Source organism: Haemorhous mexicanus, chromosome 3 (assembly GCF_027477595.1).
Source record: "Haemorhous mexicanus isolate bHaeMex1 chromosome 3, bHaeMex1.pri, whole genome shotgun sequence".
In the NCBI taxonomy this organism is placed as follows: domain Eukaryota; kingdom Metazoa; phylum Chordata; class Aves; order Passeriformes; family Fringillidae; genus Haemorhous; species Haemorhous mexicanus.
The window spans coordinates 63,707,810-63,721,636 of record NC_082343.1 but is presented as its reverse complement, the minus strand read 5'-3'; the positions used below and the strand labels follow the sequence as shown (position 1 = coordinate 63,721,636).

Here is a 13,827-nt window from a genome sequence, read left to right as displayed (position 1 = left end):
GCTGCTTAGCAGTTTTACTCAAAATTTTCAGGAAAAGCACTTTCCATTTTACATTCTTATATTGAACTAGTCAAAAAACCTACGCTAGCTCCAGGTTTTACTTATAAAGTGTGTCTTTGGTATTATTATCAGTAGTTTTCTGTATTCCAAAATAGTTTAAATAAAGGCCTATGAAAATATCAGTCTTTTGGAATGTTGCTAGGGTTTTTTAATATATTTTTGTACTTTCTTGATGTTAGATAGTATTTCAAAGGTAAAGAACATATATAAAAAAAGGACCTTTGCCTTATAAGAAGTTGGAGTTTGGGAGGGTGGGTTTCTTCTGAAGTTAGCCTATAACTCAGTTCTATGCAGTTCACATGGGTACTTTCCATTTTACTTTGGCTTTCTTCCTTAGCTATACTAAATGACTAAATCACATCTAAGCCCCTGTCTTCCCAAATTTTTCTGCCTGCAGCTTGTTTAGAGTCTCACATGTCTACGAGTTCAGAACAGTGATCTGATATCCAAAAAGGCAACAAATGCTCGTATTTCACAAGAAATCTGTTTCCTACCTTATGTGGCATATGGCCCAACTGTACACACCATTACTCAATCCTCAGTCTAACATCCTCCTGTTATGCTTCTATTACAGTTCCAAGACCTTTCAAGATCATAAAGGAATTTTCCAAGTTCTTTAAACAAGTTAAACTTTTACAAATCCAATAAATCATCAGTATTGTAATAAAGAACAAATTAATTATCCAAATCAGGATTCACAATTCTGCAAGAAAATTATTTGGCTTTCCAACATTTTCCTGCAGTATTTCTGAACTGATTCAGGACCTGCTCAATGCAGTTCAATATTTTTACTTTGGTAGCTATACTTCCAGGTGCACCATCACTGCTATGAAGCCAGTATCCCATCCAGCACCTGTGCTAAACTACAAAGCACCACTACTGGATAGTGAATTTTTAAAGAAACCAAGTAATTGGTGTTTTACAAATTTGAAATTTATGGTTCCAAGTCAAGAGTTTATTTACCAGTTTCTGATATAAACATCAGATACATAATATAAAACCAAAACTGAAAAGCCCATGGTTCACACTTCAATGTGGACCTCATATGTGAGTGACCACAGATGTGATTCTGTGGAAGCAAGACAAATCTGCTGAAGGTGAGGGGGAGACCATACAAAAAATAGCAAACAGGAACTTTTGGGGGACAGTGTTAACAAAAAAAAAAAAATCAAAAAAACCACACAAACAAACAAAATCAAACTGAAAAGGGATGACATAGGTAGCAAGGGAAGTGGAAAAATGACTGTGATAGAAGCAGAAAGGAAGAGACAGCCCTCAGTAGTCAGATAACCCCTACTGTGCAAAGCAGGAGAGAACTTGGGGAAATGAACAGAAGCATTAGACAAAACAATTCATTCAGACAGGAATAAACATCTCAAGTAAAATAAATTAATTTAAATTAATTACAGTAATAACCAACAAAGAAAACAATGAGACAAAACTTCTAGTCACTTAAAAAGTTTAAACAACAAAAGTCCCCAAATAGTTTTCTTTCGAAGCAAACTTGAGACAGGTCAAAGGAAGCATATTTCCAATAGAGTGATAAGAAAAAGATTCCAGAACTAGCAACTATCAAACTCAAATCAACCTCGATCCCAAGGCATTGTCTAATCAAACCCTTTTCTTCTAGAGTTCATCCTCATGTTAAACAAGCAGAACAGTGGTTGCAGATGCCTTGCTAGCAGGAGGCAGGAGACAGATTGCATCATTACATGACTTCTGAAACTACCTGAGTGCAAAATATGACAACTGAAGAATTACCAGCCCCAGGCTTGCAGAAACCCCCAGGTATAGTCCTAGCATGGAATTTATATCAGAATTCTTTGTCATGTATACTGTAGACACTAGAAGCTTAAATCATTGCAGAAAATAAATACTATGAGGAATACAGAAAGGCACCACCTAGGTTCTTAAGCTCTAAGTTCTTGAGCCACATATATGCTCAAGGCTGGAAGTGTATTCTGGGGAAGGTGCAACCATGAGCTTGTCCTGTTCCTGAGCTCTTCTACAAGCTTCCACTGCTATCTGCCAGCAGAGACAGAGTACAAAACTAGATAAAAACTTTCATCCAGTAAAGCTATTACAATAAACTGTACTATATTTTGTCAGAAAATAAATATATAAATAAATGCCCAGCAGAATATAGTTAAAGAAAGTAAAGGAAATGGATTATTTGAATAATATATTGCTGTCAGTAAAAGGAAGTGTTAAATTCATCCAAAAATGCATAAACTGAATAAACTAGAGTGACATGCATAAACATTGTGCTAGTTTTGAACAGGAAGCAGTAATGTTTCACACAGCAGAGTCCAGAAATGCTGTTTAGAAGCTAATTAGCTAAGGTGCAACACTCTTGCTATTACAACCTACTTGGCCAGGCTGCTAACCTCCAAGTCCCCACACAAGACTTCCTGAGAGTGCAACCTGTGCTATTCAGCCCCTGAAAATCTCTATGCTCCACCCTCACTTAAAAGCAAAGGAAACAGCAGTGAAGTTTACCAGTTTGTAACAAAGTGCATGCAAACAATTGTGCTTAGCAGTGATCTTTAGCAGTGACATTGCTTGTACAGACAAGGATCCAGTTACAATTCCTGTTATAGAAACCAGTGCTTATTTTCCTCAGTGCTAGCTAAACTCATTGACCAACAGGTAGATAAAAGTGCCAAGATCACAAGCTACAAGAGTACAGCATGGAACTCATATGAGAAAAATCTCAACTGAAAACAAAGGGGAAAAAACCAAACTAAAAAAAAAAAAAACAAAAAACAAACAAAAAAAAAAACCCACAAACAAACAGAAAAAAAAAAGACAACCCAAAAGCCAAAAACCTAAGCAATGTTAAACCAGAACCTCGAGAGCCAAAAACCCAAAATCACAAAAATTCCAACCCTGTTTGTGCAAACAGGCATTTGTGCATAGATGGGACACAGATTTTTCCTTCCTGTTCATAAAAGCAATTGTGCAACTTGGCCACAAATCACAGCAGGTTGCATAAGCAGTCCTCCTGTTCTACTCCAGGCTTATGTTTAATTTAAACATAAACTGGGTTACACATGATTTCAATATTCTGTTGGATGACCAAGCAAGGGAAAGAATGAATTAAAGCTGAGTCTATGGAGAGATAATGTGAAGGTTATAACATAAGTGAAAAATGGCCATGTTGCTAAGCTAAGGCTCCAACCACCAATCTCATTGTCAAGCCTGGCCATCTGTCAGCAGAAACCTGATTTACTGCATATAATTCTGCTATACTTGATCACTACTGTTCTGTTATAAAAGGCTCCTGAGGTTTGTTTAAGGACACCAAATGGTACTTTCTAGCAACATAAAAAGGGTTAAGAAAACACCTCCTCTAAAGTTGAGCTTTTTTAGAACCAGGCTTCAGAACTTTAAATCAAATTTTACCTAGTTTCAATGCTGCTAGTAGATGAAAATTCTTTATAAATAAAAACATTAAAACCAGGGAAACAAAGCCCAAAAATACCCCAAAAAATGAAAACAAATTACATCATTTTTACCATATGTTTAAGGCAGCTTGCACTGAAGCTTGTTTATGGATGTTATTTTGATGGTGGGGAATTGCAACAAACTTTAGATAAAGGCACTTTTAAGATACATTCCTACAATATCACTACTCAACAAAACCTTTAATAAAGCAGCCGCTTTCTTTAATTTAATAATTACTCTGGATATCCAATCTGTTTGCAAGAGCACTAATGACAAACATTTAGACAAGGGCCTGTAAGCTCATGGTGTAACAAATCAGGTGAGCACATGTAATCTAACTCTTCCCACACCTAGATGCCAGAACAAAAATGCCCATGTATGAGATTCATCCTTCACACCAAATACCCACTGAGTAAAACAGCTGCAGGTACTTTCTCAGGTTAATCAAACAAATGAAAAACCAGCATCCAGTAATAACAAAACAATTTTTCCCTCCAAACAGCAGGCCTACGCTGCAGGTGGTTTTGTCCCATAGCAAGCAAACAGGAAAAAAACACATCCTGAACAGCTGCTCATTAGGTGAGCACCATTCTGCCTGCACAGCAAATGAAGCAAAAGTCATGTGGAAAAACCACAGTTACGGTCACGTAATTAGACACGGTAACACAGGCATACACAAAAGAGGAGGGAAGACAAGTACAAATTGCAATTGCACAGGCAATTTATTTCTGGGAGTTCATAATTTTTGATGTTCCTGGACTTTAACCTTACCATTTATTTTAACAAGGCTTTTTTCCAGCTAATTTTTTTCCCCTATTATACGATAACAGCTAACTTTGGACAATCACCTGCTATAAAAAAATATCTATTCCCATACAATTATTTATACTGAATGGAACATTTCACTTGAGGACACTGGGAGAATGCTCCATCAGAACAGATCAAAACAACACAAAGTGGATGGGACCTGACAGTAAATATTATAAAGTGGTATAAATTTATTGCAAGCTTACCTGATACTCATTGGGCCAGAAAGTGCTGACAGCCAATTCTGCTCGAAGCCAGTCTTTGCCAGTGGAACCAGTGACATTCCAGATGGGATTAGCCAGTGGTCCTTTGTTCACCCTAACCAGGATGTTCAAAGTGCCTGGGTTCCCTCCATTCTTGCTGTACAGAAGGTAGCTGAAATCGATGCAGTGAGTATCGTTTTCTTTCATTGTTGGAAGCTGAAGTCGAGTCTTTTCTCCAGGGTCATGGTCTGATGAAATCACTATCATATATGATCCTAAGAACGGGGAGGGTGACAAGGGGGGGGGGAAAAAGTGGTATTAAGGAAAAAGATAAATACTAAGAAACTGATTGTTCACTGTGAAAATGAAATGTATAGGTTTTCTTACCCCAGAAACCTCAAAATTCAAGTGGCATGAAACCTAACAAGCTATAAAATGGCTAGACACATGCCTGAAGTAGTACCTACAGAAGATATCACATATCTCTAAGGACCTTTCTAGATGTCTCCACCTACAAACTTTTCTTTTTCTTGTTTGAGGATCAGATAATTGGAAACACGATCACAGATGGAAAAAACAAAAGAAGTAATGGATCATCATTATTCTGAGGTCACTGAGGCCAAAATACTTTCAACTTGCTCAACAGATTTTCTGAAAACAAAACAAAAATTAAGGTCCATATTCCTTAAGGCAGCTTTATAACACCCTTTTCTACCCAAAAAAGAGGCAGACTTGAATTTGAGATATATTAGCAATTGAAATAGCTGACTTAGGACACCGAGACAAATTTCTCTGGAACAGCTTTGTTTGCTGCTCCATTTGCCAATGGATTTAAAGGGGATAACAGAAGCTTCTACAGCTAGAAGAGTGTCCATCTTGTAAATGTATATGACAAATAGACACAAGACAAAACAGGCTGTGCCTGTCTAGCTACAAAGGCAGAAAGTGGAAATCATATGTTTCAACATGTAGTACAGGCAGTAATAAAGAATCAGCTTGTCCTGCTGTCCTGCAGAATGGATGGTAAAGACAGGCTGCTGCTAACCTAGCCCAGAGCTGATCCATTTCTTCAAGAGTAACAGCTCCAGACCAGGTACTGCCTAGTGAGTGAGCCCCACAGAAGAAAGCTTGCTGGACAGGGTATGCCAGGCTGAACTTTCCAACCAAGTGAGAAAATCCAATTCAACATACAAACTGAATCATTGCCACAGGAGAGTTTCCTAGCCTAAATTTACCTACCTATCTTCTTAATGATTCCAGAATCTTCCTGTTGACAGATTTTCCTTTTACTGTCAGCCCTAAAGTGCATCAAAATAAAGGACCCTTTCCTGTGAGGAAAGTTCAGGTTAAATCTATCAAAAATAGAGAAAAAATTTAACCTAAACTTAAAAAAAAAAATGGATTTGTGAACATTTGCCCAAATGAGTAGTCTCACAGAAGTCCTCGGAGTATGCACATGAGTACTGGTGAAAAATCTCCTATGAAGTATGTTTATATAAATTATTATCATTTTTTATGTCAAATTTTATCCTTTGGTTTTCAGACAACAAGGAACTATCGTGTTCTATTATGTCCTAAACAGTTGTATTAGGCATTCTGAAAATTGTTCACAAGCTGTTGCTCAAGAAAACATGAAAATTTATGTACATGGATTAAATCATCTGTGTTAGACGCTAATTTACTAGCCTGTAAAGCAAGTCTGCTAAAAAACTTCAGGAAAAAAAAAAAAGAGCAAGAAATACTATAGAATGAAAGCTGTTCTTATTAAAACACAGTGCCTTGAAATCTATATTTTTAGTAGTCATCTTTAAAAGAGGGTTTTAAGAAAACTACTATAATGTAACATAAGCAACAAGTTCATATTTAGAATTATATGCAGAATCCATTATTTATTTTTCTATTGAAGAATTTGGTAAAGTAGCAATTCCTGGTGATTTCTTCATCATTAATAGCCATTTATAAAATCACAAAGGAATCTTATTATACTATTTAGGTTTGCTGTTACTTTAAGGATTTAAAGACTATTTTCTAGCATCAGTTGATGACTGCCTGAGAAAGTGTTTGTAAATCACATCCACTGGTGTGCAAGTTTTATGCCCCTTGACCCTAAACTTAATAAATTATTTATTATTGTTATAGTATTTATTATAATAATAATAATAAACTTAATAATATGTTTGTTTGTAATCTCTATTTTAGTAATACATATGTTCTTATAAGCACCTGATCATCAGACTAGAGAATAAGATTTTTTCAAAAATTTTGTCGGTCAATACTATGCATGAGGCAGGGGGAGGCTGTACATCAGCAATTTGGAGTTTTTCCTTCCATATTAGAGTTGGAAAACTGAAAAGGTTGAGCAAAAAATTACAGACTGCTTCCCACAATTAGCACTAATTGTCCATGGCCATCTAAATTGCCTCTTTGCCTTTGTTACTTGTATCTAGCAAATATTTTTAAGCAATACACAAAAAGCAACTCAGTCTTTCACCAAAAAAAAAAAATTTCAAAAGCTAGGATACAGAAGATAAACCCTCCAACATTTTCTGAAATTGAATTTTGGGAGAGAAGGGGGAAAAAGAAGAAATAGAATATAACAATCAACTTTTGCAGATTTTTTTTAACATGTTTCTCTCAACTTCTCTCAAGATAAAACCACTGGAAGAAAAAGAAAACCAAACTCAAATTACAACAAATAAACTAGAAGTATTTAAAGATCTTGCTGCTATAGTAAGGGAATCTGCTATAGCCTTTGGAAGCTTCAACATACATTTTTAACATATCAACATATTTTCTAGTACTCCAGTTTCTCAACGCCATTTTTCATCATTTAAAAATACTTAGCAGTGAATTTTGCCTACATCTATCTACATGTTAGTCCTACACTTCATGAAATGCTCCAGACAGCATTCATAGACCATTTATCACAAAGCCAAAGCATCTGTTCAACTTCTTGGAAACTACTTCACTTCTCCTCCCTTTTTTTAAACTTTAGCAGCTGTATTCCACAAATGTACAGAACCCTGCTCCCTCCTCAGACATCTACCTTCTCCAAGATCGTCAGAAGCCAATGCCAGAGTAAACTATACAGCAAAATTATATCTTTGGAAAACATACAAAATATTTCTTTCACCTTTCATAAGGAAGTCATTCTTTACTTGTAAAGAAATTCAACAGAATTGAAAGAATTAGGAGTTTTCCCCCATTTATATATTCTTGCAATATCTTAATATTAGTTATTAATAATTATATTATTGCAAAATCTTCATAATATGTTAAGATATTATTGGTCTTGGCAGAAATGCAAAGTATAAACAAGGGAACTGCTCACAATCTCATTAATTCCCAAGATTACCTAACTGTAATTGAGATTTTCAGTGAGAGATTAGAGCAAGTGTTACAGCTAACTATTCACAGTGGTGCTCCAGCCTGGAGCAGGGACTCAGGGTGAGGAGGAAGGAGCAGCAGACACCAAGTGCATTGAACTGACTGCAGCCCCCAGTTCCCACCCCCCTGTGCTGGGGTGGAAATTTGGTCAATTTTTCCCCAAGATGAACCTGATTTTTCTTTGACAGTAACTGGTGATTTACAAAATAAGTGATCGCCTTGTCTCTGTCTCCACCTATGAGCTTGACCACATTATTTTTCCCTTTGTACTGCTGAGGAAAGGACCAAAAAAAGGCAGGCTGGTGGACTGGCCAAGGTCAACACACCACAGTGCTCAGAAAGGTAAAGAGCAGCAGTTAGTGCTAGCTAACACTAGTACTAAGTGCTTTATTAAATCCCAGTAGAGTCAGGCTCCATGATTTTTTTCCCATTGTTACTGGCCTAACAAGGTCAGGCACAAGCAGATATAAAACACTGTGTACACCTACTTCCCTTGAAAACAAGGAAGACAAAATACACTAACCTATATTGTTTCCACTAGGATTTTACAAGAAGGAGGTCAATTGCAAATGAGTTACTCCATTAAATCCCAAAATGGTAAAAAAGGAAAAAATTAAATTAAATTATTTAAAAAAGAGAAACAGCAAAAACTAAGTCAACATATTTGGGGCAATGGAGAAAGAGCAGAAGTTCATTTTTTCTTCTTAAAAGACAGAAAGGGCAAATTTCATATTTGGAGGATGCTGCAAAGAAATGAAAGAAGAAAAGTATCTAAAGTTATCATTTGTGCCTGGACAAAGATCCACTGCTCTTAAATATTCCTTTCACTCCCTATTTTTCACCATGGTCCAGCATGGTAAATGATATCTTCAGTTACTCTGGCAGTTAGTGCAGTTACAAAATTCACACAACTCATCAGTAACATTTTTCTCGAAAATGTTTCTTACAATTTGACAGTGATGATGTTTCATCCTTCTTTCAATAATTCCCAGAAGAAACTTCTCCATTCTTGTGAATTTACAATCTTTAAAGTTCATAAATATGTTCTCCTTCCCCCAAGAAGCTTAAGTTTTAATTTTTCCTATTAAATGTAGTTTAGATTTCTCCAAATCAAACTCCAAACTCTCATTTAGCTTTTCTTCTCTAAAGTGCCTTCTATCTATTTGCCAGTTAATAGCTTCTACTGTTATTCCTGATGTAAAAGGTCAATCCAATTCTCTCCTACACAAAACAGTAACATCAGACTATGAAACAGCTAAATGGTACTGCCTCCTAAGCTTTAACCAAGCTCATGCAAACAACTCAGCTTTAGGATCAGTCTTTCAGGAGGATTTTGATGCCTGCTTGGAATTTAAGTCATGAACTTGCTAAAAGGTGTCTACACAGCTGTGGAGTAAGTGCTACTAGACTTTCTCTGAGCCATGCTATTAAACATAGCTGTATTTACCTCATAGTTTTCACTGCCTTTTATTTATTTTGATAAGCATTAAACTTGATGTCCTAGTTCAGTGGCAAGGACAGGTCATTCCAGAATAAATGAATTCTTTAACTAATTAATTGTGAAAAGCCTTAGGTTTTATCTCCTACCAAGAGATAAACCAAGCTCTCCTATCACCTTGCAGTTAATCAGAGCTAAGAAATCATACTAAGATTTAAGAAAAAGTCCTTACATAAAATAAAATGTGCCCACTGTAAGGCACCAATGTGACAAAGCAGTTTCCCGATCAAATTATTTTCTCTCACTTTCTGGCTGCCTGAAAAATAGGTTTGTATTTGAAGTGTGAAACTTGTAATTTTCAGCAGGCTGGTCTTCAGCTCCTGCAAATCCTCTTTCCTCTAAAGAAGAACTATCAAACCATCTCCATTTTGGGGACATAGTGTGGCAATTTCTCTGCCTGTGAATGGCAATGTCAATTACACAAAGTGGAGGGTCCAGGCACTCATGTGCCTTATCCTAAAGCTCGAGACTATGTGACCTTTTTATCTTTCAATAATGACTGTGTAACATAGTCCCTGATTACATTCTGGGCAACATTTATGAGAGACTGCAGGCAAAGAACAGACACTGAAATAGAGAAATAGGTTTGCAACTGGAAGCAGACTGCAAAGAAAAGTTCAGAAACATCTATATTAATTCACAGAAAATTCTATTTCACACACAGTAGTATTCATGCCTGTTTTGTTCTTCAGAGAAGGCCTTCCCTGCTACAGTTTGAGACAGCCCTTTACTTGTGTTTCTGTAATGTGCAAGATGGAAAAAAATAAAGGCTAATTATAAAAAGTCAAAAGCTCTTAAATTTCTCTTCTTGCAGAGAGGATATTCTTTTCAAAAGAAAAAAAACAAAGCCTATGAATGCACTAAATACACTCCAGGTAAATCCCCATGCGCTTGGGTTTAATAAAACCTCAAACCATTCTAGCCTTTTGCCCTCCATTACCTAACATATAGTAACGGTCTGCAACCCTAGGGCAGAAAAAAAAAGAAAAAGAAAAAAACCCTAAAGAAATTATGAAGAAAAACTAGAGCCATTGTTAGGGTTTTTAATTTTAGTGCCCTGCGCCAGCAGTTTAGGATGCCCCTTAAGGAGTATGTCTAGAGAAAAAAGTTACTTAGTAACACTATAATATTATTTAAGATATATTATTTGATACACACTTAAAATATTCAATGTGGTAATATCCTGGTTTTACCTTCTTTCATTTAAAAAATTCAAAAATCATGTTATTGGTGTAAACAACACAGGATTTCTCCAAAATTGCTTTAGATAGTTACAATTCAGAGGTATGTTTCTACTTACTTCACTTGTTTACAATATCATTCCCTATACAAGGCTCAAACTGTTGAAGGCTGGTTTCAAGTTCTTTACAGATTGTCAAAGTGAAAGCCAGGGTGAATCAGGATCATGAATTTCAACTTCATTGTCTAACTCTTTTCCAAGGCACCACAACTCATATGCAAGTCAAGATAAGACTCTGAACTTACTACAGAGATTAAAAATAGCAACAAAAATACACATTACAAGCAGGGGAAATTTTTCTGGAAAATGCAAATCTTTTGGGGAGTTTCCTACTTCCAACAGAAAATGAGAATTATTAAAAGAACCAACCCAAAGCAGGTTATTAAGCTACACTGTATAAATAAAAGCAGAGTGCTCACTCAGTTTGAACAGAAACTTGGCCTCATGGACTGCAAGAGCTCGTCAATTCATCAGTTTCACACTGACATTGCAATTTCACAGGAGGAGAAAAGGTGTCCTGCCCTCCAGGCTGAACTTGTTGATGCCAAAAGCCCTGCTCTACAGCAAGGTCATGCAACTGGGATTCCCCCATTAACCACACTCACAGAGGTCAAGCAACTGGGACACAGCCTGACAACACTGATACAACCAGCATCAAATCAGCCAAATAATTAACATCATGGGCAGCATAACACTTTACCAGTATTTACAACTATCATACTACTGGCTTGATATTAATATCACTCATGACTCCTTCAATTCCATGAGAGCAAGAAAATGTCTGCAACTGAAAGAAAACAAGACATGAAAAACCTCGTGTTTCAAAGGCATGCAGTATTTGCAACAAAGTTCATGACAAAGTTTTGACCAAAAATTGTTCCTTGGGCTGGATGTAGCTACAAAAGTTTTGTTCTCCCTACTAACATTTTCAAAATGAATAAATATGAAAAATATTTCACTCTGGAAGTGTGAAGGATTGGAATTTGTAGTTTTCTCATACATAACACCAAAATCCTGTGGACTTGTTTTTACTGATGCAGAGAAAATAGACCATGATGACATACCAGTTTCTGAGGTATGGTAATTTTCTCCCTCTTTTTTCACGTGATGGACCTTTAGCTAATACATAGATTTTAGGAACTCCAAAACCTGAGACAGAAAAATTTAAGCCACTGAAATTTGCATTGCAAGCTTGTAGTGTCTGTACAAGAGAACATTTATCTTGCATTGTGCTCCTCTGAATTGCCTCTTCCAGCAAAACATTCAGAAAATTACATTTGATACGGTGCATCAGGCTGGCTTATGAAAGGACAGTGTTACTGAACAGTAAGCTGCATTTCAGTAAGCAAAAAAACACACGGAATAGTTTCATATTCCTTTAGGGATTAAGCAAGATACTCTGTCATGAATTTTTTAACATCAGTGTCCATGAATGGATGGCTAAGACGAAAGTAGCAACAGCTCTGAACTGTCTGAATTTGTGCTGCAAACCCATAAATACCCCACGGATGGTGGCTCAGTGACTCCAGGATTCTTCTCAGTCACCCAGGGTCTGATCTGGCTGCCCAAAGAGCAGCAGACATTGGCCAGCTTTCCGTCTGGAAGAAAATGTCTTTTCTAAGCAAAATTTCCAAGAAACTTCCAACTCTAGATTAACATCAGCTTGGGATGAAGCTATCCAGAAGGGATGTCAAATAACTGGATACCATTTGTGCCTGCCCAGCCTAAAGCCAGTCAGATGCTTTAGTCTGAAGCTGTTCCCAGAGCAGCAGCTAAAGCTGACAAACTCCAAGGCACTCCCGTACCTCCCGGGAAAATTTCAGTCCCATGAAGACACCAAAACCTAAAAACACTTGCAACAACTTCACTGCATGAAAAACAGGTGCAGAGAAGAATTTAAATCCATTTTGCTTCACCATTCATGGTAGCTGCTCTGACATTATTTGACTGGATAAGATGAGCAGTAATGCACAGACACGTCCCTTCGTGTCAGCTTTATTCCACCCATTTTTGTGACGTGCCCTCCAGGATCCACCTCAGCTACTGAAATACTATTGTTGGCTCTTCTGTATCCACCTACAGCTCTAGGATGCCACTGTATCACCACCACTGCTGAATATTCAGCATTTAGATGTTTTAGATGCTGATAAAAGAGACTTATTTTACTGAAGAAGTTACAAGAGAAGGGGATCAAATTATCTAGTATTATTTATTTGGATAGAAATTAAAGTGAAATATGAAAATATTTAGAGTAGTCTAGGGCAGACAGTCTTATAGAAAAGGTCAGTGCTGAGCACTTGTTTAAGTCTTTGGTGTGCTGCTGTGTGTTTGCTGCAGTGCACAAAAACAAGTTCACAGAGAATTCACAGATGTCAGCCAAGGTGACCTGAAAGCTCACAGCCACTGAAATTCACAGGACTTTTACTCCTACCTCACAGCCTCCTCCATCTATCCTCTGCTCATCAGACCCTTGCAAAGCAACACACAAATCCCATAATAAAAGACCTAGATCTCCTGTGCCTTCCTCTTGAGAGAGGCAAGGAGACAGAAATGTTTGATTTCTTTCTAGGTGAGGGAAATGGACTGACTCCTGAAAAAGTACAACAAGAAGCAGAGCCACATGAAGATAAGAGGAAACTGAAGATAAGTGGAATTTTCCCCACTAAAAAACATAGTTTCAAGTAACTTCTTTCAAATATTTTGAAAACATTTAGAAAAATGCAGATAAAATGTATCTTTTTTACTTTTTTTTTTGTTGCCATCTAAAAGATACTCTGCAAACACTCTAGGCTTTTTCCCCCTCCTAAGTACTAAGTGGCATTTAGCTTTTAACTGAATGGGAAAATATATAATTGTTGAATATGCATTCATACTCAAAGTGTCTTTAACACACTAGTCATTCTTCCAAAAGCAGCAATATTAAAAGTGCATTGAGAAGATACTTACTCCTACCAGCTTAAAACACTGAAACTGGAAACAGAAACAAAACTGGTCATTCCCTGGATAAGCATGTGACAGCAGAAAATAAGAATAAACAATGTGCTGAGAATACTACTCCCAAGTATCACCAACAGTTAAATAAAGGCTGATTACCAGACATGACAGCAGATTACAACTGCTATTACAGACCTACCAGAAGAAGAAATTAAATGTCCTACATTATTTTATAGTCGTCTTAGAATTTA

The 13,827-nt window shown here is 36.7% G+C and overlaps 1 protein-coding gene across 2 annotated transcripts in view; it reads right to left on the bottom strand.

Moving 5' to 3' along the window:
- Positions 1 to 13,827, bottom strand: part of PTPRK (protein tyrosine phosphatase receptor type K) — a 378,847-nt gene that overhangs the window by 244,924 nt on the left and 120,096 nt on the right. For both annotated transcript variants that reach the window (XM_059842131.1, XM_059842132.1), the window contains exon 3: positions 4,521 to 4,792. In XM_059842131.1, the coding sequence (XP_059698114.1) occupies positions 4,521 to 4,792 (272 nt within the window). The remainder of the gene's footprint in view (positions 1 to 4,520; positions 4,793 to 13,827) is intronic.